The 24,507-nt window shown below is 37.4% G+C and overlaps 1 protein-coding gene across 3 annotated transcripts in view; it reads right to left on the bottom strand.

The window, feature by feature from the left end:
• Positions 1 to 2,581: 2,581 nt before the first annotated feature.
• FNDC3A (fibronectin type III domain containing 3A) overlaps positions 2,582 to 24,507 on the bottom strand; it is a 193,357-nt gene continuing 171,431 nt past the window's right edge. For 2 of the 3 annotated variants that reach the window (XM_036743460.1, XM_036743459.1), the window contains 7 exons: positions 22,559 to 22,672; positions 21,706 to 21,855; positions 21,332 to 21,615; positions 19,031 to 19,243; positions 17,218 to 17,384; positions 15,753 to 15,880; positions 2,588 to 5,048 (listed from right to left, as the gene is read on the bottom strand). In XM_036743460.1, coding sequence (XP_036599355.1) covers positions 4,731 to 5,048; positions 15,753 to 15,880; positions 17,218 to 17,384; positions 19,031 to 19,243; positions 21,332 to 21,615; positions 21,706 to 21,855; positions 22,559 to 22,672 — 1,374 coding nt within the window. In that variant the 3' untranslated portion in view covers positions 2,588 to 4,730. Of the gene's footprint in view, positions 5,049 to 15,752; positions 15,881 to 17,217; positions 17,385 to 19,030; positions 19,244 to 21,331; positions 21,616 to 21,705; positions 21,856 to 22,558; positions 22,673 to 24,507 lie in introns of all 3 variants that reach the window. The other variant, XM_036743461.1, reaches the window with a different exon arrangement.

Here is a 24,507-nt window from a genome sequence, read left to right on the forward strand (position 1 = left end):
AAGTGAGCCAATATATATATAAACCACTTTTAAAGAAAGCTTCAGAGAGCATATGGGTCATGGAGAAAAGTTTAGAACTTAGATGGTTGAAAACAAAGGAAAAGATAGTCTAGGGGCCTAACCATTGAAGGCTTTGAATATTAAGCTAAAGAATTTGGACAACTTTTTTATTTTTTGAGGGAGAGGGTGGCGGGTGGTAGGGAAGAAGTGCCAAGAGGTGGTTATAAAATGGTCAGAGCCATGCTTTTGGAAGAGTCACTTGGTAGCAATAGGAAGGGCGGGTTGGATACAGAAAAGACTAGAGGTGGAGTGGCCAATTAGGAAACTGTTTCAATAGTCAAGAAATGAGGGTCTGGACTAGAGTAGTAATAGTGAAATGGCAAGGAAGATGTAAATCCAAGAGACATCATGAAGGAAGTTATCAGTGAAACTTGGTGGTTGACTAGATATAGAAGGAGTCTCCACAAACAGTGAAACATCATATTAAGCACTATGCTAGGATGTCAGTATCCACCTGGATGACAACTAGTGGGATGATAATATGGTTAATGAAAATATGAGTCAGCTGGTTATCAGGCTGGCGGAAAGGCAATGAATTTAATAATGATAAAAATAGCTGGAATTTACATAGTGCATTATCATTTGCAAAGTGCTTTCTGCATGTCATCTTTTGGACAGCCAGGACATTAAAGCAGAGATGTTTAGTGGAGTGTTGTAGGACTTAAGCTCTAGTACAGAGAGGTTAGAGCTGTAATACTGATTTAAGAATCAAGGCAGAGGTGATAGACATAGTTCTTCTTATGCACAATTGAGATGAGCTAAGCATTAAAGCTGTGGTCATTTTTATGGTAGGGCTAAGGAAGGAGGTATGATGGAAGAGAGGAAAATTTGGAAATTTAGAGCAATTTGAAGAGAAGGCAGGCCTAGGTAAGGCACTGGGCACATGGTGTACTCCGAACCAGAGGCAACAAGAGGGGGTAAAAAGGCCCTCAAAAATAATTCCTTCCTCACTTTGTAATTCTACCTAAGGTTAGTATGAATCTTTTTTATGTATGAGGAAAAGAAGTTTTACGTACTGCATAAATCATAACCTCAAGGGTAAAGGGTGAACTTAAAAAATTCCTTATCACAAGGGAAGAATTTGTGACCAAACAAGATAGAGAGCATGACTTTATATCTTATATTAAATTAAAAAGGTTTTGCAAAAAACAAAATCAATGCAGCCAAGATTAGAAGGGAAGCAGAAAACTAGGGAAATTTTTTTTTAACAGTAAATGCTTCTGATAAAGGCCTCATTTATCAAATATATAGACTGAGTCAAATTTATGAGAATACAAGCCATTCCCTAATTGATAAATGGTCAAAGGATATGAACAAAGAAATCAAAGCTCTCTATAGTCATATGAAAAAATGCTCCAAATCACTACTGATTAGAGAAATATGAATTAAAACAACTCTGAGATACTATTCCACATCTATCAGATTGGCTAATATGATAGAAAAGGAAGATGACAAATTTTGGAAGGGATGTGAGAATGTACTGTTGGTGGAGTTGTGAACTGATCTAATCATTCTGGAGAGTAATTTGGAACTATGCTCAAAGGGCAATAGATCTGTGCATACCCTTTGATTCAGGAATAGCACTGCTAGTTCTGTACCCCAAAGAAATCAAAGAAAAAGGAAAAGGTCCTATATATAAATAAATATTTATAGCACCTCTTTTTGTGGTGGTAAAGAATTGGAAGTTGAGGAGATATCCATTGACTGGGGAAAGCTTGAACAAATTGTGGTATATGGTTGCAATGGAATACTATTGTGCTATAAGAAATGATGAGCATGATGCTTTCAGAAAAACCTGGAAAGACTTACATGAACTGATGCAAAGTTAAGTTAGCAGAACCAAGAGAACATTGTACACAGAAACGGTGATATTGAATGATGATTGCTGTAAATGACTTAGCTATTCTCAGCAATACAACGATATATGATGTGTATGAAAATTCCTATCCATTTCCAGAGAAAAGAACTGATGCTGTCTCAATGCAGATCAAAGCATATTTATGAACCTTCTTTTTCTTTTTTGTCTGTTTTCCTTTGCAACATGCCTAATATGAAAATATGCTTTGAATGACTGCATATTTATATAATCTATATCAAACTGCTTGCCTTCTCAAGGAGGAGGGAGAAAACGGAAAGAATTTAGAAATCAAAATTTGAAAAAATTCTAAATTGTTTTTACATGTAATTGGGAAAAAAATAAAATATTATTTTTAAAAATTCCTTATTCCCAGTTTCAATCTTTAACCTCTTAGAGGTTACTACTTATAATGGAAGTCAAAGACTTTCCTTTTAGACAAAATCGGTGTCATGTGCTGGAGTTCTGGATCTGCTTATTAGCTATGTGACCTTTTAGGTAAACTGAGAGGGCTACGACTAGATGACTTACCTCTAATCTATGATTCTGTGGTCTGTAAGCACAAGGTAACAAGAGTAGATATTTAGCTTCTTACTTCTTGAAAGTGCAAACCCCAATAAAAAATGTAGGAAAGCTAATAGATGTATATGAATGCAATGAATATTTCCTCAAAAAAGAATGATACAATTTTTATTTTCCACAGATTTTAAAGATACTTTTTGCTACATAGTTTATGTATATTTCTATGAGATTATACTTTTCATTTATATGAAGTTCAACATTATACAATTTTAAAGTGATATGTTTGGTAGTGTATCTATAACATTTTAAAAAGTTTAGAGGTTTTTTTTTTTTTGGAATGTACAGTATATGAGGTAAAATTAAGATTACATTAAAAATTGTTTTCTCCTCTGCAGTAATTTGCAGTGAGGCTCAAATGGCAAATACACTATTAAATGACATTTACTATCAAAAATAGGAGTTCATTTGAGTTTTACTATGAAAAACAAGCCACTGGAGCTTGACCACAGTGGCAAATCTTACCATTTTAGACATTCAACTGTATAGAAATCTCTGGGGTATTACACTCAACTTCATTTGTACTGCCAAACATGGCACTTTAATAAGTTTCTAGAAAATGTTTGCTATCACTCTGTTTTGTGGGAAGGCATCAGCCTATACAGAAGTGTCAGAACTAAAATAAAAATGTAAACATACAGTACATTATAGTGACAGGTCATTCTTACCTTAGGAAGGCCAAGTTTATCCATTCCTTTTTTAAACAAAAGTTAATGTTATTCAACAGCACAGATCATTGGACGTGAAACAAGTACGATACATGCCCATTCTAATAGAGAAATTCTTCAAAGATCTTCAAAGCACAAAACAAACGTTTCTTTTTTTAAAAAGACTGACAGAAGTGCTTAATAACCATTAAAATGCTAAACCCAGCAACTAAGTAATTAGTGATTCACTACCCTAAAAAAAAATCAAATAATAAATTAAGAAGGCATATTACAAGTGTTTAACAGATAATATAGATGTGATGAGACAAGAATTTTAGAGAGCCTTACTACAAGCTGTATGTTACTGGCAGTCACTGACATCTGAAAAGATGTTCAATGTGATACTTGAAAAATTCAGTCTGATCATCTCCACGAACTCACAAATGCAAGCTCACAAAACGTTGATGAATTTTGCAATTGCAAAGTGCTCTAATGCAACATTAACCACATGCAATCAACAATTTGGTACAGTCTCCAAACAGACATTACATTAAACATTAGTTTTTTCAAGAAAGGAAGCAGCTTGAAGTTTTCTGGTGCAAATTACATTTTCACTTCAGATCTGGTGCCCCTAAACAAAGAGATAATGTTTGATTCTAAATGCTGAGGGTGATGGCAGTAGTTGTAGGGGAAGCAGCAAAACTTATGGTAATCCTACAAACTTTGTACATCAGAGGGCTGGAGTATATATAGTCATACATACTGGTATGTATATATACATATATGGCATGTAAGTATGTGGAGATAAACCCACATACAAACAACCATAAACTGAAACCAAATTAAATAGATGTGAAGTCCTAAAGTGATTCCAATTACTTTTAAAAAGTAACTGTCTAAAAGCCCTCTCTTTTCCATGTTTGCAAGATACTGAAGAGGTACCTTTAAGAGTAAACTTGTTTTCAGGCAAGATAAACTGCCGGTGCCACCATGTAAGTTTTATAAATATCTACTTGCAGTAAAGAACTCCACATTTATCAAATTAGAAGCTTCCTCCTTTCACATCAATTTGTCCATCCAGTTTATTGTTTGCTGCCTGAGAAAGTCCCCTCAATTATTTATCATAATCCCACTTCCCAAATAATTAAGACAAATGAGGAGGTAGAAATACAGCGCGAGATTGCTTTCACAGCATCTAACATTTTATGCAGCATGTGTCAGTGTAACTTTTAAATGCTTTGTCTCATTCTGAATGCTTCAGTTGGTAATCTTTTAAAGTAGGAATAGGTGTGTCACTGTTACACTCATGCTGACTGGTCAAAATCTCAATTATATTTTTGCCTCATATAAAGTTTGTAGTATAAGAAGGCATGTTCAAAAAATACTTGATATTTCTGTGGCTTGCGTTCTAATAAAGTGCCAGCCTCTATCTAACAATATAAGCATTTTAAGTGGCAAAAATGGTGTGTGCTACAGTCCCAATGCCAGTGCTAAATGCCACTGCTCTTGTAAAAGCAAAACAGAAATATTTGTGGAACATGACAAAAGAAAGGTAATGAATGGAAGCATTCTAACAGAAAGTTACATTTTCACTTGATTACAAAGTACTGAATGATAAAGGCAACCAGAATGGAGAATACAGCAAAGATCACAAGGATGACCGCAGCACACTGCTCGTCAGTCAGTGTCCGTTGCAGCCTGGTGGTTTCCACAGTGTCTTTGTGGGTGCTGGCTGGAGGTTCAGTCCTCTGAGAGATGAATATTACAGTGGCACTGTAGGGGCCTACGAGGTCCTGATGACTACCTACAGTGTCTTGGCACTGTCGAATGGCACACACACGGAAGCGATATTCACAGTTCTGCTGAAGGCCTGAATACCGGAAGTACCAGTCAGAACCTTTGTAAATCTATTAAGAAAAAGAGAATCCTCTGTAAATGTGGGGTGGGCAACATGGGGCAATGATGACAAAATCATTTCTAATACATACATTATGAATGTTGGTATATTCCAGCAATGTTTTGTTGCTTATCTTTTCAATATAATTGTGCTAAAAAGAAAGAACCACCAAGATGATATTCTTTTAAGCATTTAAGTTGTGGACTACTACATACAGGGCATTGGAAGGAGTACAAAAAGAAGAGAACAAGATCCTACTTTAAGGAAGCCTACTGAAGAGAAAACATTAGAGAGTTATCTCTTTAACAACTAAGTTCCAGGAAAGTGCTAAGTAAAATTTTTTGTCAATTATGTAATGCTAAAAGAATCTGTGGAGCCCCTACTACAGTGGATCCTGTAGTAAAGGGACTAATCCTACCATGTAATTTATTTTAGAAATCTTATTTTTATCTGTTTGGCTTATTCAACCAGATACTCACCTTTATATGTAATTTCATGATAATTTTAGTATATATAAATGAATGCTAAGGAAATGCTTAGTGAGAGACTGGTTACAGTGAAGTGGGAGAATCCATAAGGAAGGCTATTTTGGAAGAAGCAAACTATGTGAACGTGCATTTCTGAAAGGAAGAAGCAGAGAGGATGCACGAGAATATTGTCAGGGTCAGGAAAGGCATAAACAAAAGCCCAGATACAGGAAGAATTATGTGCACAGATGACAGTAAAGATGTAAATCTGGATTCAGGGAAAGGGGTAGGATTAGGAAGTAGTTAAAGAGAAAGTATGAAAGGTTTGAAGGATGAAGGAAGGGTCATAGTTGATGAGGGCCTTAAATGGTAGGGTATAGGTTTTAATTTCCTGCCATAAATTAAGAGTCACATCAGCAGAATGATGCAATTAGAACAACATTTAAAGAATACTATTTTGGTAATTGTGTAAAGGTTAAAAGGAAGTCTGGAAACAAAGCAACCAGCTAGGAAGTTTTTGATGGGCAAATAGGAATAAAAGCCTAACATGGTACATAATGGAAATGGAAGTAACTGCTGAATAAGTAATTATTCTACGGTTTCAGGCTTGGGGAACCACTTAAGATTCTGGCACCACTAAAAATAATGGGGAGGGATGAGGAGGGGAACAATAATAGAAGTTTTCAGCACTTCAAGTTTCAGTTGTTGGTGGGGCATCCAAATACAGCTCTCCTGTGGACAGCTGTGGATTTAGAGAAAACAGTTTATAAGTTGTGATTGGTTTAAGATGGTATATGTGTCTAAGACTAACTCATACTACAGCAGCTCTTCCAAGCCTTTTCATGCCCTCAAACCTTTCTTGTTTCCCCCTCCCCCCACCTTCTCCACTGAGAACCCTCATATTTTACAGAAAAACGGAAGCCATTTTCTGTGAGCTCTCTCCTCCCCTACTCATCTCACCCAGATGGCTTCTGCCATTATCCCTTCACTCATCTCACACAAAGAGGTGGTCCTTCTCCTTATCAAGGCAAACCCCTCTATGAGCACAAGGGATACAATTCCATTCCAACCTCACGCAGAGGACCCCTTCTGCCACTCCCCACCCACTTATCAATCTCTTTTTGCTTCCTGGCTGCTTCCCTACCTATGAACATGCCCATGTCTCCCTCACCCTCCAAAAACCCTCACTTGACCCTTCCATTTCTACTATCTAACATCCTCTACACCCCCTGATTTCTCACCAGTCTCCTCTCCAGACTATTTTCCATAGAGCTGCTGAAGTGATATTTCTAAAGCACAGGTCTGCCCAGGCCATGGCTCCCTATTACCTCTAAGAACTGGGCATTTAAAGACCTTTGCTAAGTGATTCCAACCAACCTTTCTATGTTTATTAGACATTACTGCCCTGCATGTGCTCTATGGTCAACCAACTATTCATACCCCCCACTTCTAGGCCTCTGTACAAAATGCTGCCTCATGCCTATAATTCACTCGCTCTTTAACTCTACCTCTTAGAACTTCTAACTTTCTTCAAAACTCAATTCAAACGTTACTTTCAACTTGACTCCCTTGGCTGCTAGTGCCTTCCCCCAACCCTGAGATTACCTGGAATTTACTTTGCATGTACTTTGGATATACTTATGTACATGTTGTTTCCTTTGATATAACATAAGCATTCTTGGGGCAAGAAATTGCCTAGTACTGTGTCTGGTACATAGCTGGTGCTTAATAAATGCTTGTGGGTTAATTGATGTTGTAAGGAAGGATGCCTGTTTAGGTACTTGTTGCATTAGATGACCTGAAAAGTTACTTCCAACTATGAGCATCTATGTTTTTATCTTCTAAAGGAGGGTATTGGAACTGGCTGGAAGTAGTTCTTACACCAATGAAATCAGATCCTTGAGGTAAAATAGTCTTAGAATAACTTTTTTTTTCTTTTGTATGGTATTAGAATAACTTTTAAAAGAAGCTGTTTAAATAAGCTGTTATTCTTTATTCAAGATTAGCAAGATTAAGCAGTATGAAAAAAACAAATTTAAAATCAGAGGATAATAAAAATAAAGTCAGCATGACAAGCTGATAGGGCTGAAATCTAGTTCTAAAAAAATATGGTTTTATTTTTAAATTTATAAATACAATTTTATTAAGTGAATATTTTATCACTTAAACAGGAAAGAAAATAACATAGGTAGTCCCTTACTACCTCACAAGTATAAAGACTCAGAATCACAAATTTTCAGTCAAATAATATCTGAAAAAGAATCCCCATAATATCATCATCATCATCATGATGTTAGCTTACACACACACACACACACACACACACACACACACACACACACACACACAGTGCCTACTATGTGCTAGGCACTGAGCTAAGGAACTTTATAAATATTATCTCAATTGATCCTCACAACAACCCTGAGAGGTAGGTATTATCCCCATTTTACAGCTGAGGAAACTGAAGCAGGCAGGATTAAATGACTTGTCCAGGGTCACACAGCTAGGACGTGTCTGAGCCAGAATTTAAACTTGGGACTTTCTGAGTCCGGGCCCTGCACTCTGTCCTCCGTGACACCAATTGCCTGGTGTCTAGCAAGTAGTCAGATAGCTTCTGCTTAAAGACTACTAAAAAAGGGGAACCCATAACTCCCCATGGTAACCCATTCCACTTTTGGATAGGTCTGATTATAAGGAATTTCCCTTTATATCAGGCCTAAGTTTGTTTCTTTGCTCTGCCTCCCTCGATGTAACTCAAGGCTGCATTAGTTTTCTTGCCTGCCTGATCACATTATTCCTTGTATTGATTTTACAATCCATTAATCTTCAGGTTTTTTAAATTGTCCGGCCATATCTCTCCTACATCTTGTACACGAGTGTAAGACTTCCATTTATCCTTATTACATCTCATTTCATTAGATTCAGTCCAATGTTCTAGCCTGTCAAAATCTTTATTTTTTTACAGTCTGTCATCCAGGATATTAGCTATCCCTTCTGGCTTTATATGATCAGTAAATTTGATAAGCACGCCACTTAGACCTTCACCCAATTAATTCATAGAAATGTCGGATGGTGCAGGGCTAAGCGCAGGTCCCTGGGCATTCCGTTTGAGACTTCCTTCATACAACCAGGAGTCTTTCAATCAGTTCTGAACCCATCTGACTGTACTGCTTTCTACCCACTTCATCTTATCTATAAGAAGAAGCTTCATCAAATGCTTCAATAAAATCTAAAAGTAAACTCTTCACCATTTCTCTGATCTGTCAGTTTAATAACCCTATCAAAAAGAGAAAATGAGGTTCTCTTACCCACTCTAAGCTCTAGATTTGCATTTCTAACTGTCACCTCAAATTGGATGTTCTGTAAATAGATAACTTAAATTCAAGGTGTCCCAAACTGAATTCATTATCTTTCCCTCCCAAACCTATCCTCTTTCAGACTTCCTCTGTTACTGTCAAGGGTACTACCACACTCCCCGTCACCCAGGCTTGCAACCGAGGTGTCATCCTCAATGACTCACCCTCACCCATCAAGGCCGGTTGATTTTATTTTTGTGACATCTCCTTTCTCCTTTGAGACTGCCCCCACTCTAGCATAGGCTCTGATCACCTCCCGAATGGACTGTTGTAATCATCTGATGGTTGTTCTCCCTGTCTCAATTCTCTCCACACTCTAGTCCATTCTCTGGAATCAATCTTAGTATCATCCCTATGATCAAATATAAAGTCCTCTGTTTGGCTTTTAAAAGCCCTTCACAAGCTGGCCTCTTGCTCCCTTTCCAGTTTTCTTACATTTTACTACCTCTGTGAACTCTATACAGTGACACTAATTCCCTACTGTTCCTCAAACATGACCCCCCACCTCCTACTTCTGAGTGTTTTTACCAGATGTCCCCCATGCCTGGAATATTTTTCTTCCTTGCCTCTACCTCCAAGCCTTAGTGCAAATTCCACCTTCTGCCATTTCTGGTCCCCTCACTGCTAGTGTTTTCCCTACAAATCACCTCCCATTTTTACCCTGTATGTTCATAGTTCTTTGTATGCTGTCTCCTTCATTAGAATGGGAACTCCTTGGGCAGGCACCGTGAGGGGGGTGTCCTCAGTGCTTATCACTGCGCCTGGAACTTAGTGTATAATAATTTCTTGTTTGGTTCTTTGTGATTTATTTTTCTACATGTTCATCAACTGTCACTTTTATTTTGGAATCTTCTTAAGACTCACATTTCAAACCCTTCTTTCCCCTGATTTTCATAAATCAGTCCTGTGGCATCTCATCTCTCTTGTTCACTATCTTTCAAATATCCCTGACTGTGGCCCAGCAAATCAGTTTTTTCAGCATTAAAAGATATAGTTCACCCGGGGTTAAGTGACTTAAATTCTTTAAGTGTATCATGTATGCTTTTTTCCTATTTTTACACACACACACACACATACACTCTCTGATATCATTCATGTATAAATGATGTGAGTAAATAGACACAATTTTATTTTTCTACCTATAACTTCATATCTACCTAGCTACCTATCATTCTTGGCAGAGAAAACAAACTAGCTATGAAGCGAACCACTGCCTTTTTTTCTACCCAGCTATTCACTGCTGGAGCTGTCCAGTGTAGGTTTTATGAAAAAACTGGTAACTTTTAGAGAATTTATAGGTTAAGAAGTAGAAAAGAAATGTGAAAAAAGGAACGACTTGGATGTAACTGACCTTGGAGACAGAGCCCAGGTAGGGTCTGAGTATTTAACCAAAACCATACTCCTCCAGACTGGGCCCCAGTTCTTCCTATCCCCTTACTCGGTGGTGCTGCATAAACTCTAGCAATTAGAAATTAGTCAGGCTTAGCATTTCTTTTAAAATGCAAATACTTCTGATGGGATAACACATTATTGTGAACTTATTCAGTCAGCTTACTTTCAGGCAATACCAGAAAACAAATGCAACGAAGGTGTTTAGTTTGGAGGGCTGAGAGAGGGGAGGGAATTGAGGCGAGGCACTGAATACTTTGGGGGAAGGACAACTCTAGACCGAATATTGTGAAAGTGGGGAGAGGATAACAGAAAAGGGGATGCAAGGTTGCCAGAATGTTCGAGGATCCTGTAAGTCCTTGTATCTGACCATATTCTACTGGCCTTGCCTTCCCTTACTAAACCCTGCTCTTCACCTACACTATGACCCCTCAGTTCTCTCCCAGGTCATCTCCTTCGCAGTAGTCACTCTGTCCCATTTCCATACTGCTCCCATTAGTGAACCTCCTGAGCTCCTTGCCCCCTTATCATTGCTCATTGCGTCCCGCCAAACCCAAGCCTTGTACTACTCCCCACTATCCACCACTTTCACTCCTACACATGTGCTGTGAACAAAGGTGGAGAAAATCACAAAATAATTCTAAGTCCATCACAAATTTATGTTACACAACCACAACTAGGTCCTCACTGCCATTAGGCAATACTACTACTGTTGTGGTTAGTCGTTTCAGTTGTGTCTAACTCTTGGTGATCCCATTTGGGCTTTTCTTGGCAAAGTTACCGGAGTGGTCTGCCATTTCCTTCTCCAGCTCATTTTACAGATGAGGAAACTGAGGCAAATAAGGTTAAGTGACTTGCCTAGGGTCACACAGCTAGTAAGTATCTGAGGCTGAATTTGAACTCAGCTCTTTCTGACTCCAGGCCTGGTACTCTACCCATTGTGCCACTTAGATGCCCAATCGTATTATGCTTCCCATATCAATTCACTATCTCACTCTGCACAGCAGCTCTTCCAAACCCCATTCCCTCCTCAAACCTCCTATGGTTCCCCTTTTCCTCATCCTTTCAGCTGAGAATCTTGCCTCATATTTTACAGAAAAAAATGAGGCCATTTGCTGTGAACTTCTTCTTTTCCTCCTTCCTCATCTCCTATTACCCCAGTGCCTTCTGCTGTCTCTTCCTTCACCACTGCCTCACATGATAAGGTGGCCTTACTCCTTACCAAGCAATCCCATTCCATCCTGTCTCTTCCAACAGATGGCCTCCTCTTGTCATCCCCACTCTATCATTTACTTTCAATTGTCCCCGTCTACTGGCTGCTTCCCCACTGACTACAAACACGTCCGTGTCTCCTCCATCCTCAAAAATCCCTCACTTGCTTCCTTCATCCCTGCCAAATTTCATTCTTTATCTCTTCTGCCCTTCATGGCTAAACTCCTTGAGAAAGCTGTCTGTTTTAGGTGCCTCCATTTTTTCTCTTCTCACGCTCTTCTTATTCCCTTATAATCTAGCTCCTGGCCTCATCATTCCATGGAAACTTCTCTCTCCAAAGTGACAGTGATCTCTTAATTGCCAAATCCAATGGCCTTTTCTCAATTCTCATTTTCCTTGACCTCTCTTCAGCCTTTGATATTCTTGGTTACCCTCTCTTCCTTGATACTTTCTTCTTTCTAGTTTTCAGGACACCACTCTCTCATGCTTCTCCCTTCTGTCTCCTTTGCTGGATCCCCTCCAGATCAAATCTTCTAACTGCAGATGTCCCTCAGGGTTCTGTTCAGGACCCCCTCCTCTTCTTGCTCTATTCTACTTCACTTGGTGATCTCAAGAGCTCCCACAGATTTAATTACTATTGCTATGCTGACTGATTCTCAGATTTAGCTTTCCCACCCCCATGTCTCTGGTGACCTCCAATCTCACATCTCCAACTTCCTTTCAGAAATCCCAAAATGGATGTCCAGTAGACATCTTAAACTCACTATGGTCAAAATTGAACTCAGTATTTTTTTCTCTTACATAGTTCCCCTCACCTACTTTTCCTCCTCCTATAGAGGGCAACACCTCACGGTCCCCCAGACTCACAACCTAGGTATCAACTTCAACTTCTCTTTATTTCCACAACCCCAGCCAATACCCAATCTGTTGCCAAGGCCTGTTAATTTCACCTAACAAATATCTCTGGAATATACCCCTTTCTCTCCTCTGATGCTGCCACTACTAGTGCAGACCCTCATCATCTCACATCTGGATTACTGCAACAGCCAGCTAATGGGTTTGCCTGCCTCACATCGCTCCCATTTGGCCACCGAAGTGATATTCCTAAAGTGCAGGTTCGACCACATCACTATCCCTTCACCCCACCACCCAGTCAATAAACTTCAGCGGCTTCCTATTGCCTCCAAAAAAAAAATCCTAAGCCTGGCATCCAAAGCACTTCATAGCCTAGCCCCCCTACCTTTCCAGTTTTCTCACACCTGACTTCCCATACTCTTCAAAATCCAGTGACAGTGGGTTCTACAAACAAGATACTCCATCCCTCAGGTCTGGGCGTTTTCTCTGGTGTTCCCCCATGTCTGGAATGCTCTCCCCTCTCAGCTCCATTTGCTGGATTTCTTGGCTTCCTTTAAGTCCCAACTAAAATCCCATCTTCTGTAGGAAGTCTTTTCTAACCCTTTTTAATTTTAATGCCTTTCCTCTTTTAATTATTTATCATGTATATAGCTTGTTTGTAAATATTTGTTTGCTTGCTGTCTTCCCTATGGGACTGTGAATTCCTTGAGGGCAGGAGCTGTCCTTTGCCTCTCTTTGTATCTTCAGTGCTTAGCACAGTGCCTGGCATCACTTAATAAATGATTACTGATTCACAAAATTCTGTTTAGGGCTGGCTCTATGTCAGTAAACTGGGAAGAAACTTTTTTCTTCCTCATAATGCAAACAGCTCCTTGCTCTTGCAAACCAGATCTAGTTCTGTTATTAATGGAATTCTGATATTTTATGAGTTAAAAGTAAATTTATCTGTAGGCTAACTTGGTAACCTAATCACCATTTAAACCCTTTTTATGAAGAAATAATTAGATTAACAAATTAACATTTTGGGGGGAGGACTTGTGATCTCAATGGTTCAGGGGACTCCAGGCATGGAAACTACCACTACTAAAGATGATAAACAAATATGTGGCAACTTAAAGTCTTAAGAGTTGTCTGGGGCATCAAGGAATTATGTGATAGATCCAGTGTCAAAGAGCTAGTATGTATAAGAGAGAGGGTTCAAACTAAGACATTATATACACTAAGACTGTCTCCCTGCTGCTCAACAAATAAATCTTTTGAAATATAGCTTCTGTCAAAGTTGAGAAATGTGTGTATAGAATTAGACATTTTATAAGCACCTCTGGAACTTTAAAAGTTCTAGGAAGGTCAGTATTTCAAATGCAGTCTGGCAAAATTGAAAGTATAAATGATAAGGCTATCTTAAAAAAACAAACAAAACCCAAACACAAGTTTAATTAGTAGTAGCAAATGCATTGCTGGACTTTACATGGTGTCCTAAAAAGGTATTAAAATCCATACTCTACTTAAGAGGTCCTTATTTAATTTAAAACTACAATAAAATTATATTTTCATCAATATTAATTTTGCTTCCTCTTTGGAAGGAACACACTTATCTGTGAAATACAGTTTAAACCTAATTATCATGTCAATTTGTAGGTAGTTTAATAAGGAAAAAATTACATGCTAAATTGAATATGTATCTAGGGCAAAATAGGGGCCTTTTGTAATTTGACCTAATAAATTTACATTTCCATGTATCATGCAATTTAAATATAACAAGAATTATATTTTGGAAAAGAATAGACAGGTTAAGTAATGTACAAAAGAGAAATATAGCTTAAGTCTTGAAGGAGAAAGTGAGGTGAAGGACACTACAGCACAAACTTAGGCAGGCAGAAATAGACAGGATGAAATTCAATTTTATGTCCTAACAATGAGGTATTCTTTATTTAAAAAGTCTTATTAATGATGCTTTTTGTTTTTAATCCCCAGTCACTTTCCTCTTTGCCCTCCTCAGCCCCTGTGAATTCTACCTAGCCATAATGAAAACATTTATGCATAAATTTCTGATAACATATTATACCACATTTCACACCCACAAGTCTTCTGCCCACTTCTCAGCTGACAGTAGGGGTACTGAGAAATTTATAGGCAACTATGAAGGTAGTGATTTCCAAACACACCTAAAACATATTATACTAGAAGAGGAAATGAGAAATTTGGGTAACGAAATTATCCAACTATTTAAGAACTCATGTAGCTATAAAATTTTATGATTTAAACATTTCAGTTTCCTAAAAATCATCATAATAGGTAAGTTAAATTTGGGGGAAATCATATACCTGTTCTGTCTTGTAACTTTTAATTTAAAAAGTGATCCTCCTCCTAGTAACAACCTCATATTGCATCAGCAGTTATAAAACAGTTATCTTGTGATCTCAACCAAGTTTCCAAGAGATCTTTCATTTCAATTTCCTACTTTTCTAATTTTATTTAAAATACTGTGCTGGGTGAAAGCGATTGAACAATACATTTAATGTAACATTAAGTCATGTATACTTCACACAAATGGATGGAGTGTTATCTAGGCTGAGAGTTGGTGAGACCTGGAAACAAATCCCATCCCTGATGCTTACTAATTATGTGACCATAAACAGTCACTTTCTGAATCTCAGGCACCTAAGTCTCTAAGGTCTGTCATTACACTGCAATTGTTGCAGGTGAAATTTAACAAAAGGGTAGACCAAGGCATGTTTCGCTGAGCAAGATAACAGTGACACATAGCTGTCAATTAATGGGGTCAATGAATTGCCTCAGTTTATGCCAAAGATCCAGAACTGAAGATGCAGCTCATTTTTATAGGCAAAGAACAAAGAACAGAACAGAAATCACACTGCTGACTATAGAACTGTCCTCGGTTGAGGGATCATGATTGGTTACATTAAAGACAGTGGGCATAGCACACGCATAGTAGACTACCCGGTGCCTGGGCATTAGATCAGATCACCTTTTTAACTGTCAAGGATGAGGCTAAAGATGGGACAAGGTCTCAGTAGTATGCTTCTCAAGAATAACACACAAATGCCTCCAAAGCAAAAATTATGTGGGATAACAATGAACTTTGCAGGTGGTACTGAGATAAGAGTTTTTCTTTAACTAACAGTTGTTGTGGAATAACTTAATCCTTTGGCATCTAACTTCAGAAAGGGAGGCTGAACTTTTGAACTCATGTGCTTCTATACTCAGAGACAGAGATTTGTTACATAGAAAACAGAATATATTTACAGAATAGAATCAATACTAAGTAAAATAAAATATAAAGTACAGGATAATTCGTTTTCAAACAATTTATGTAAGTGGAAGATTTCTCATATTCATAAAATCAGATCCCTTACATTAGTGAAAAGCCTGATTAATTTCACTCATATACTACAAATTTAATTTAAAAAATACCTGTTTGAAGTCTGAGTCTTTTCCCACCATAACTTGAAGACTGTAAATAATTGGATCACCTTTCATTGGTTGTAAAACCTCCCATGTGATTTCACAGGTGTGATCATTTATTTTGTCTATTCTTGGGGCTAAAGGAAACAAACAATATTATAAGTATGCATGGCTCTTAGCAGCAGCATATAATCAAAGATCTACTGTACCTTGATTACAAAATTAGTAAAACTTTCAAACGCAAAATTATAGGAAGCCTTAAATATACAGTTACGTTCCTTCATTACCAAGGGTAACCCAGAACACTAATGTCTCTCCCCAGTGTTTTAGCTGTGTTTCCATTTCTGCCCCTGCTCCCCTTCTGCTACCGATCTGGGACTAAGGCATACCTAGTCCTCAGTCTCTACCCTCAAGGTTAGCATAGGATGGACTCTGCATAGGAAAGGAGGTGAGGAAAGAAAAGTTAAAACTGTGGATGCTTCTGTGTTGCCCATTACTGGTTTATGATGTGGGCAAGAACAAAGCAGCTACTTTCAGAAGTGGATGCATAGACAAAAATCTTATTTTTAATAAGGTCTGCATACTGGGTCCCTAATGCTTCGCATGTTGCTGGATGGCTATAAAATAACTCTGTGAAATACCCCCATTTAATAAAAAGGCAATTTATTGCCTAAACAGAAAGTTACATGTAAGCATATAACCCAGAATACTGTGTTGTGGGAATCTTTTATGCTGTGCTCAAATAAATAACCATCATATGAATCATTAATTTGAGGGACAAGAAAAGCCCATATAGTTTCCCAATTAAGTAAGAGTAAATATATGTTGGCCAATAGCTTTCTTTGAGACAGCTAGGTGGTACAGTGGATAGGTGCTGGGCCTAAGAGTCAGCAAGACCTGAATTCATATCTGGCCTAAGACATTTACTAGATATGTGAACCTGGGCAAGTCACTTAACCCTGTTTGCCTGAGTTTCCTCATCTGTAAAATGAGCTAGAAGGGAATGGCAGATCACTATAGTATCTTTACATCCCACCTAAGAAACCCAACCCAGATGGGGTTACCAAGAGTTGGACACAAATGAAGTGACTCAACGACGACAACAAAACACCTCTTCTATTATTAGATTCTCTACTCTTTTCTATAACCCAAAGAATTAAAGGGAAGTGACATGTATATCAGTATTGTGTGTGATAAGAATTGGAAACATGAAGACAGTTTCAACCTTTCCAGAAACCAACCTGCCTGCCCATTCAGGCTAGCCTTCCCAGGTCAAATTACTTAAACACAATGAAGTATAGTTTTTATATTTTATGCCATGAAGCACAGTTTTTCAGGTGATACAGCTTCTGGAAAACAGGTCTGTTAGTATAATTTTTTATATTAGTGCTAAAGTTTGGTACTTAGTGGATACTAAACTTCTGAAAAAGTAATTTTCTAATAAAGGAAATAGCTTTAGAATAGGGTTACTTACCTTTCAAGGCAGCTGGCACAGATTTTGGAGTAGTGAAAGTGTATTTCTGAGAAAGGGGACCTTCCCCAGCTTCATTGCAAGCCTGAATACAGAATTTATAGGATGTTGACTCACTGAGTCTTTGTACTTTATATGTATGACATGGTCCTCTGTATAAGGATATAAACCTAAAGTGGAAATACACTCAATGAGTTATAGATATTCTCTAGTTTTAAAATTTGTAAATCAGGGCTACAATGATGTATACTGTGGAAATGCAATAATAGATTAGAATGGCATGAAAAAGGTGTTCAATGAGTAAAAATAATTTTTGAAAGAATCTCAGCATTACTTTAGTACCAGCAAGATACAAGTTAAGAATTCTTCTCCTCCACACCTCCCCCAACCCCATCATCATCTTCTCTTTCTTACAGTGCCTACTATGACTGTTAGTGACAACATGTAAAACACAACATCCATCATCCCTGCCATTAAGGACCTAAAACGGGGCCAGGGAGAGATGTCATACACATGAAAAACAACAATAAACTAACAGACTAAGTTCTAAATGAGTAGCAGCAATATGGTTTTGGTGGTGGTATTTCTAATATATCACTGTCCCTATGAAGAGTGAAGCTGTAGGTCATAGAATTTGAGAGGAAATGGGCAAACTAGGAGGTGTGGGGAAAGGGAAGGGGTTTGAAGGGATTCCAATGAAGATACTGAAACTGATAAGTATGAGGGATGGGTTTGGACTGAAGAGAATGGCTGAGAATGGCTATGAGCCAGGTACTGACCCCCCTGAGAAAGGCGAGATCACAGCAGATAAGAGACTGTAATGAACCATAAAAGGAGGAGAATCAGTTTAGTGATGGTAGCAGAAGACTGAGAAGGGGACAGGACCAGTGTGAAAGAGTTAGGCTTAGGAAAGGAACTCCTCTTTTCCTCTGACGTAAGGAAGGATGAGTAAATACAACAGAAGAATTATGTGATGAGTCTTATGGAGCAAGATTCCTGACCTCTGAAAGCTGAAATTCTAAGGCAAATGTGAATACACACATGCACAGAACATAAGCTAAAATGCAGTATTATAAGGTAATAATGTATACATACATATAGAGAACACATGCTTTAAACGATTTGTTTTAATTTGAAATGAACCGTTTGTCCTTTTGAGCTTCCTCCCTTTTCCCTAGTGAAAAAACAATCTCAATATTCACAGGAGACTCAATTGCTAAACAAAGGTTTAGAAAATTCAACCCTCATGCCAATTATTTTTTCTAAAATCTAATTTGAAGATGGTTTTGGAATAAGCTGGGAAAGGTTGCTTGGTGGACAGAAAACATGAGAAATTCTGAAATGAAGTTCTTGTGCTTGCATAAAGAAAGAAGATGGCTAAGTAGCCACAAAATAGTCTATTTTCTTTTGAGGGCTCATGAGTTTTCCAGGGATAAATTACACATGTTTCCTACACCAATGAATAGAGAGGAAATTTATATTAAACCTTTTCTCATTTATTACAAAAGTACATTTTTATTTAGGAGAGGGATAGGGCCTGCAACTGTGATTTTACTGATGTATGGAACTCCCTCTATCAACGCAAGTTGGCATTTTTTCTGCACATTATTGTCTTTAGGAGCTGCCCAAGGCACCAAAAAGTGACTTGTCCAAGTCACAAAAATGGTCAGAAACAGAACTTAAATCCAGGTCTTTTTTGCCAGGCAGTCTTCCAGATTTTCAAAAGAACCATTTAAAATAGACTTAACTGAATTTTTTCACTTTCAACATTTATAAAATTGAGGCTAAAGGATATGCATAAGACTCTAACCCTTACCTTCCATTCTTATCTTCCATTAGAAGGTGGTACTGAATGGAGTCTGTAGGTAATGTCTTTGGGGTTCCTTCCCCCCACTTCAGCTTTAGGTTTTGGTGACTGTAGGCAGCACATTCCAGGCGAGGAGGATCAGGAGGAAGGGGCTTAGTTTTTAGTTTTATCGTGTGGCTGAAAGGACCAGCTCCAAGGCTATTCAAAGCTTGAATTCGTATTCTAAGAATCACAGGTATAAAATGATACCAATAAACTTTAGCTTAGAATTGATTGTTGCATAAAAATAATTACAAGCCTAGCAAGCACAGATAAGGAAAAAAATATTAAACTGTTACACCAGTGTATACGAAACCCCAAATTATTTCCATTTTATTCTTTGGAAGTTGGAGAAAAGGCTATTTATCAACATGAACTTATGTACAACATATTTTACTCCCATCATAGCAGTCAGACATAAGATCAAAGGATTTAAAGCTGTAAGGGACCTTAAGAAATAATTTAGAATAATCTCCTTATTTTGAATTTGAAGAAGCTGACGTTTAGAGAGATTTGTCTTATCCAAGGTTAGAAAGGTAGAAATTTGTGTTGCCAGGTCTTTTTCTTAAGAACTCTTTCATTTTTATTAATGAGAAATAGTAGTATCTGTCTTTTTCCCCCTAGCAGATGGAGGCTTTTTCTTAATATTAAAATGCGAAGAATTCAGTAATAAAAATTATGGGGCATGAAATAACATCATTTACAATATGTGATTATGATTAAAACATTTATATTCAGCATTCCCAGAAATACACTAAATACATTTTGTAATTTGGGAGTAGAGGGACAATTTCCACTATGATTTTCATGAAATACTGAATCTCAGTGTGTTCAGGATTTTCTTTTTAAGTAGAATGATCTTGACTTAAGTTATAACTGACTTGTCTCTGCGAAAGTGATTTCTAAGTAGTAGGGTATAGTAGAAAGAATGCTGAACTTGGGAGTCAAGACAGACCTTGATTTAAATGCTACCTACAACATTCTAGTCATCTGTGACTAGAAGCAAATTACTAACCTCTCTGGTTCTCAGACTTTTGTAAGTTAATTATAATACTTGTAGTACCTACTCCTTACAGGGCTGGTGTCTGGTGTTAGAACCAAATAAGATACTGTGTACAAATACTTTGTACATATTGAAGCACTATGTAAATAACCACCAGGTATCGTTATCAGAGGGATGAATCTGAATGGGGCCAAATACAGGGTGACAAGGATGGACAGTAAAATGTTTTATTGACATGTGTCCAAGTGTCATTTTGATTACATTCTAAAAAGAAATATTTAGAGGAGAGGGAGCTGTCAGGAGTTGACCATCTCACACTAAGGAAATCTGGTATAATAAAAAATTTGAGAATATGAAGACATTATATAATGAAAGAATATCAGTGTTAGTGTTAAGAGTTCAGAGAGATTATTTAGTCCATTCCCCTCATTTTACAGTTGAAGAAATCAAAGCCCAGACGCAAAGTGATTTAACCAGAGAGTACTGTTCAATGGCAAGATTCCTGCATTTGGAGTCAGAGAACCTTGGTTCAAATCCTGGTTTTGCCATTTGCTATGAGACTCTGGGCAAGTCATTCAAACTTTCTGAGCCTTGGTTTCCTCAATTGTAAAATAAAGGGTTTAGAGAAGATGTGGCTATCTTTGTGAATGACTACAGGTCCCTTCTAACTCTAATTATACGATCCTATGAATCAATGTCATAGAGGAAGTTAAATTTAAACAAATACTCTGATGAAAATTAACTTGTATAGGTAGGGAAATGGAGGTGAAAACTGAGAGGTGACTAATACATTTCATTTACAAAAAAGCAACTATCTACCAAAACATATAAAAATTCTTCCACAGAAATACTATTTCAAAAGAGCCATTATAATTAAAATATTCCACAATTATCATTTACAACTCTTCTAATGTCACACACAAACTCCTCTGATGATAAGGGCTGATTCCTATACATATACACATGTGTACAGGTAGAAATTAGTGCATGATGTTAAACAGCTGCATGCATGTATTTATGTGTATGTGTATGTATAAAAACATGTTTCTGATATTGTAAATTTGTGTTCTTAAATTTTGGTATAGAAGTTGCTTACTCAAACCTAAAAGTTCATTATAGATTTTAAATGTTTTACATTTATTCTGCATTCATTCTGAATTCAAAACTAAAATTCATGGTGAGGCTGCTTAAGAAATGAGAACTTTCTCTGACTCATTCATCTCCTTTATGTCAATAGTAAGATTCCAAATACAATTTTGCCAGTGTACCTGTATGTTGTATCTGGTTGCAAATTGTCTATAACATAGCTTGAAATCTTTCCCACTGTCACAGTCTGTTTCTCTCCAAAGTCTATGCTATAGGACAGGATTTCAGAACCGTGATCACAAGGCTTTTCCCATCTTATTGCAAGGCATGTAGAAGGTGAATAGTCTGGACTTTCAATTTCATCTTCGCTTACTCCTTGAAGACAAGTCACTACTGCAGGTACAGATGCTGGAGTCATGCATACTACTACTTCACTGAAAGGGCCTGGTCCAGCTACACTCACAGCCTGAAAATTAACAAAGAAATAAGCATGGAAGTACTACTGAAATGCAGACTGTCTGTAATAGCAGACTAACAGTTAAGTGATCCTCTTTACCTGGACCCTGCAATAATACATGGTTGCTGGTGAAAGTCCTTTTAATTCATAACTGAGACCAGGTCCACAGTAACATATTTGCATGCATCCTTCAACTCCTCCCCATTCCAAACGATATTCAGTGACATCTGCTCCATTACTAACTGGAACCTTTGAAATGGGAAACAGATTTAAATTTAAATTCAGTCTTAAAGTGTGAATCTTGAATATGTTTTGCTGAAAACATCTTTCCATGAGCAAAACAAAAAGTTGTTTTTAAAGTTCTGTAAATAATCAAGAAAATGAAAACTGTTCATTTTATAGTCTTATGACTGAGACTTCTTGAATTTGAGGTGTCAGAAGTACAATAAATTTTATTCTGAAACTGAGTATCATCACTCTTAAAAATGTTGTAAAGCACATTTTGTATGTGTGCAACACATTTTTTGAAGTAATTTTTAAAACTGACTTACTTGAAAACCTTTGCTGAATTTCAAAGTTTAAGAATTTTTATTAGTATAAAATATAATAATTAAGAAATAGGAGATAATAATAATAGCAATGATATAGCCAATATATAATGAACATGTTATGTGAACATTAAGTTCACCACTGGTCAAGGTACACCAAGCACTAAGGTAAGTATCCTTGAAAAATTCAGAAGCATAGAATAAGCATTACTTTTACATCTAAATTATCAGCAAGGGGTGGTAGTGAGGATGAAGTGTGAATTAAGGCTGAGTTTGGTCTTATGAGACTAGCACTAGTTAAAATCTACAGAATACCATTTTATACAAAATATTTGTGCAGTATGGAAAAGTAAAAATGCAATTTTATACACACACAATAACCCTAAATTAAAGGATAATAATACCTCCCAATACACTTGTGCACAGGTTGCAGATCTACATGTCACTTGAGGGGGTTTGCATTGATCTGGTGGTCCAGGTGCTGTAGTTATTTCACATTTTTCTGAAAATTGTCCAAACTTTAAAAACAAAAAACAAAAACTGATAACTGCAAGAGTTTCAATTTTTTTTTCAAGTACCCATTTGGTTGCCCAGGACTGTGTCACATATTGACATATTTATAAACATGCAAGATCCTCATCATTCAGAAAAGTCTGTAAGAATTGATGGTCATCATCCTCAAGGGTTAAGGGATCTATGAAGAGGAGTCACTGACATGATTATTACTGATATTTTAACTTTATCATTGTCTCTAGTAACTCATCTTCCTGCAAGATTTCACAGACTCTGAAACTCATACCTCCTCAAGTAACCCTTTGCCCTCAGACGCCTCCCTATAAATGGAGAGGGTAGAGGGTAGACATCGAAGAACTCCTCCAAGCTCCTTCATTTAAGGAGGGAGCCTAGTGCTATCATCTTATAATTTCTCACTGGACTTCAGGTCTTCATCATGCTTCCCTACTCTCCTAGCAGAGTGACTGGCAGGTAGTAGGTGCTTAATAAATGCTGACTACTGGTGCTATATGGGAAGTATAGTGTTATTATAATGGCTCTTTAATATTACATAACTACCTAACAGTTATTAAGAAGCTCTAACATGGGGACTATTTAGAGTAGGAGTTCTTAACTTTTTGTGTGAGACGGAACCCTTTGGCAGGCTGGTGAAGTCTATGGACCTCTTCTCACAATTGCTTTTAAATGAATTAAAACATATAGGATTATAATGGAAACAAATTATACTAAAATAAAGTTACTGGAACATTTTCTAAAATCATGGACTGCAGGTTAAGAACCTCTGATCTAGAGAAAGACTAAGTTCAGTTGCAAATCCTTCCCCCCCATCTTCCAGTCCTTCATATGACTATAAGAATCCTTAAAATTGTCACCTCATAAAAGAAGTCTGAGCAGCACTGTTCTACAAGCACCTACGTATATGTGTGTGTGTGTGTGTGTGTGTGTGTACACACACACACACACACACACACTCTAAGAAGTTTTACTGAATATGGCTATAAAGGTGGAAGAATTTAAAAAGCTTCACTTAAGAAGTCTTTCCTGCCATCCTCCATTTCATTTTGCCATTTGCTTTCCTATAACATAGGCATCGTCAATGTAGAACACACTGAATTTCACCACTTCTTTTACAGATGGATAAACTGAGGTCCAAAAAGGTCAGGTAACTTGCCTCGGGTCACAATGCCAGTAATTGTTTGTGGTGGGATTTGAATCCAGGTCTTCTGGACTCAAAGCCAAGCACTCTAGACATTAAGCTAGTGTGGGTTTTATATGTACATAAAAATGCACAAACATACATTTAAGCTGTTATACAGAATGCCAGGTGATGGATCTTTGCCTATGAATGTAAAGCATAAAATGGTCCTCTGACTGTGAATGTGTGCAGTGAGGTCCCTCTGACTACTAATGCACAGGCCTGGGCTTACGAAAGTGGTTTACAACTTTCAGTGATGATGGTCGGTGCAGAGCACTAAAGGAAGCAAAACTCCTTAGAGATGATAAAGTCTTCCAGATGCTTTTCTACTTGTGGGTAATGTGCTATTTGTATTATGCCTGAGAATACTGGAGCTTCCAAAATCACTTAGCATAATAATCTATACAGGAAAAATCAAGTAGAAAAAGAATGCCTATTGTTTGGGGTGATGTGCAGCTGGATAGAGCTGGTCCATTAGTTTTAAATCCGGGAGAGTCACTGTAGATAGACAATACTTTGGGCCAAGAATTGAAGAGGAGACAGCAAGCACGCTACAGTTAATTTGGGAAACAATGCATTACTTTAAATGCTACTCAACTTTCCCATGAAACAAACAAACCTGTCTTTTTAATAGCAATATTCTTC

The sequence above is a fragment of the Trichosurus vulpecula genome, chromosome 2, assembly GCF_011100635.1.
Source record: "Trichosurus vulpecula isolate mTriVul1 chromosome 2, mTriVul1.pri, whole genome shotgun sequence".
Taxonomy (NCBI): Eukaryota; Metazoa; Chordata; class Mammalia; order Diprotodontia; family Phalangeridae; genus Trichosurus; species Trichosurus vulpecula.